This window comes from Geosmithia morbida, assembly GCF_012550715.1.
Source record: "Geosmithia morbida isolate 1262 chromosome Unknown scaffold_29, whole genome shotgun sequence".
NCBI lineage: Eukaryota > Fungi > Ascomycota > Sordariomycetes > Hypocreales > Bionectriaceae > Geosmithia > Geosmithia morbida.
In genome coordinates this window covers 17,623-19,440 of record NW_023336216.1, presented here as the reverse complement: position 1 = coordinate 19,440, position 1,818 = coordinate 17,623, and the positions used below count along the sequence as shown (strand labels likewise).

Sequence of the window (1,818 nt, the reverse complement as noted above, 5' to 3'; positions counted from 1 at the left end):
CACGATGGCGACTCTCACGATGGCGACTCTCACGATGGCGACTCTCACGATGGCGACCCTCACGATGGCGACTCTCACCCCACCAAACGGCGGCCGTTGGACGAGACAGTCGTTACAAAAGTCCTCCTCAAACTCGAGAAAGTTTTACCAGAGATGCGACGTGAAACAAAACACGGCACCAAGCTAGATGAGTTGGGATCCCCACTTGGCAAAAACAAGATAGAGTCTTCAGCACTATATTTACTACAAGAGGCTGGGGATACTTTGTGGAACTATGCTCAAAGTCTCGAAAACCAAAACAAGATGCAGGTCTGGGGGCTCCGTTTCTACTCATTATGCATCCGGTCTATCTTACGCATCAGAGGGAACATTCAACCTAACAAAACCAAAGATCGCATAATGGCATCTATGCAAACCATCAATTCCATAGCTGCTCGGGTGTCTAACATGTCTACAGACGGATGCAGTTGTGCAATGTCCGTATATGCTGTGTTTGCGAGTAAGTCTCCGCCTTCGTGCCCAGACAATAATATCTAACCCTCCGGACAGAAACAAGGCTATGCCTATACGAGTTGTATAGCATGGGCCGAGAACGACAAGATTCGTTCGCTTTGCGCATGGCACATTCCCTCAGTTCTATAATCATCGGGTTGCCAGCGGGGACATCGACCCTGGACCCTGTCGGGTATATCAGCACGATTTGGAACGAACAGTGAGACACCGCCTCATGATTGGGGGATGAACAGTTGCTAATCATCATCAGGCCTGAAGCCATCGCCAGTGACTTGGGGCTCAAACCCCTCATGCGCATGAGTGGGAAATACGGAACACCATTTACACCATTGGCACCATGTCCGAAGCATACGGAACAATCCGCCCCGAACCTGGTGCGTGGCTGCCGATCACCAGTATGCGACGGCATAACCGCTTTGGCGAACATCGCCCTAGCTAGCAACAATCCTCCGTCCAGCAATGCTTTTGATTCTCTATTGAATGGTGCTTTCGACAGCAACGGACCTCTCACAAACATCGATTTTAGACACAGATCCCTGGGAAACGATTTTATGAGCAATGGATCCTCAACAATTGATCTTCACAGAAACGGATCCCTGTCGAATGGCGCTTTTGGTAGCTACGAACCTTTGGCAGGCGTTGATTTTGGCTGTGAATCACTCACGAACGGTGCGTCGGGCAACGGTACATTGGGTCGTCTCACGCAGGGCGACTCAGATCGAAGTTACCAAGATGTTAAATGCGGGGTTGATCTGTCGGAATTCACGGAATTCAATCTCCCGGAATTCGAGGGAGTCGATCTCTCAGCACTCACGGGAAGCACAACTGCAGCTAATGTATTTACAACGTGCTAGCTTGAGATAAATGTTATCGTTAAGAATATTACTCCACTGTTTGACTCTAAAAATCCTTTTTTGCTAAGAATAATCGGCTGCATATCGTGCCAATTTATCAGAACTGGTTCTTCCAACGTCGACGATGCTACGAGAACCCTTTGGCTAGCATCTTCTTAACAAAGCGGAAGAACCGCCATCTCGCCATCTTTCGTAAAAACTCGGCCGCGGTCTAGTCGAAATGGTCCCTGTAGACGTCGACGACCAGGCGGTAGGCCCGGCGTCTGTACGTGTTAACTAATGTATGTACACGTTTGTAGCAAGAATATACATACATTGTCTCTGATGAACTGTCGGATCAACTGGCTCTGTTTCTCCGTTGCGTCGCAGGAGAAAAGCTGGGCATAGTCGGGTGTGCTTAACTGTGTCCAGGACGAGGTGCTGCTAGCTTCGCGGGAAGCATCCTACAAGA

General features: G+C 49.3%; 1 protein-coding gene across 1 annotated transcript; it reads left to right on the top strand.

The window, feature by feature from the left end:
- Nucleotides 1-617: 617 nt before the first annotated feature.
- Nucleotides 618-1,367, top strand: GMORB2_4949 (uncharacterized protein; the record flags this gene model as incomplete). Its single annotated transcript, XM_035466923.1, has 2 exons — nt 618-712; nt 764-1,367. 2 exons carry the CDS (start codon nt 618-620, stop codon nt 1,365-1,367), a joined length of 699 nt encoding a protein of 232 aa, XP_035317904.1.
- Between the last annotated feature and the right edge of the window lie 451 nt (nt 1,368-1,818).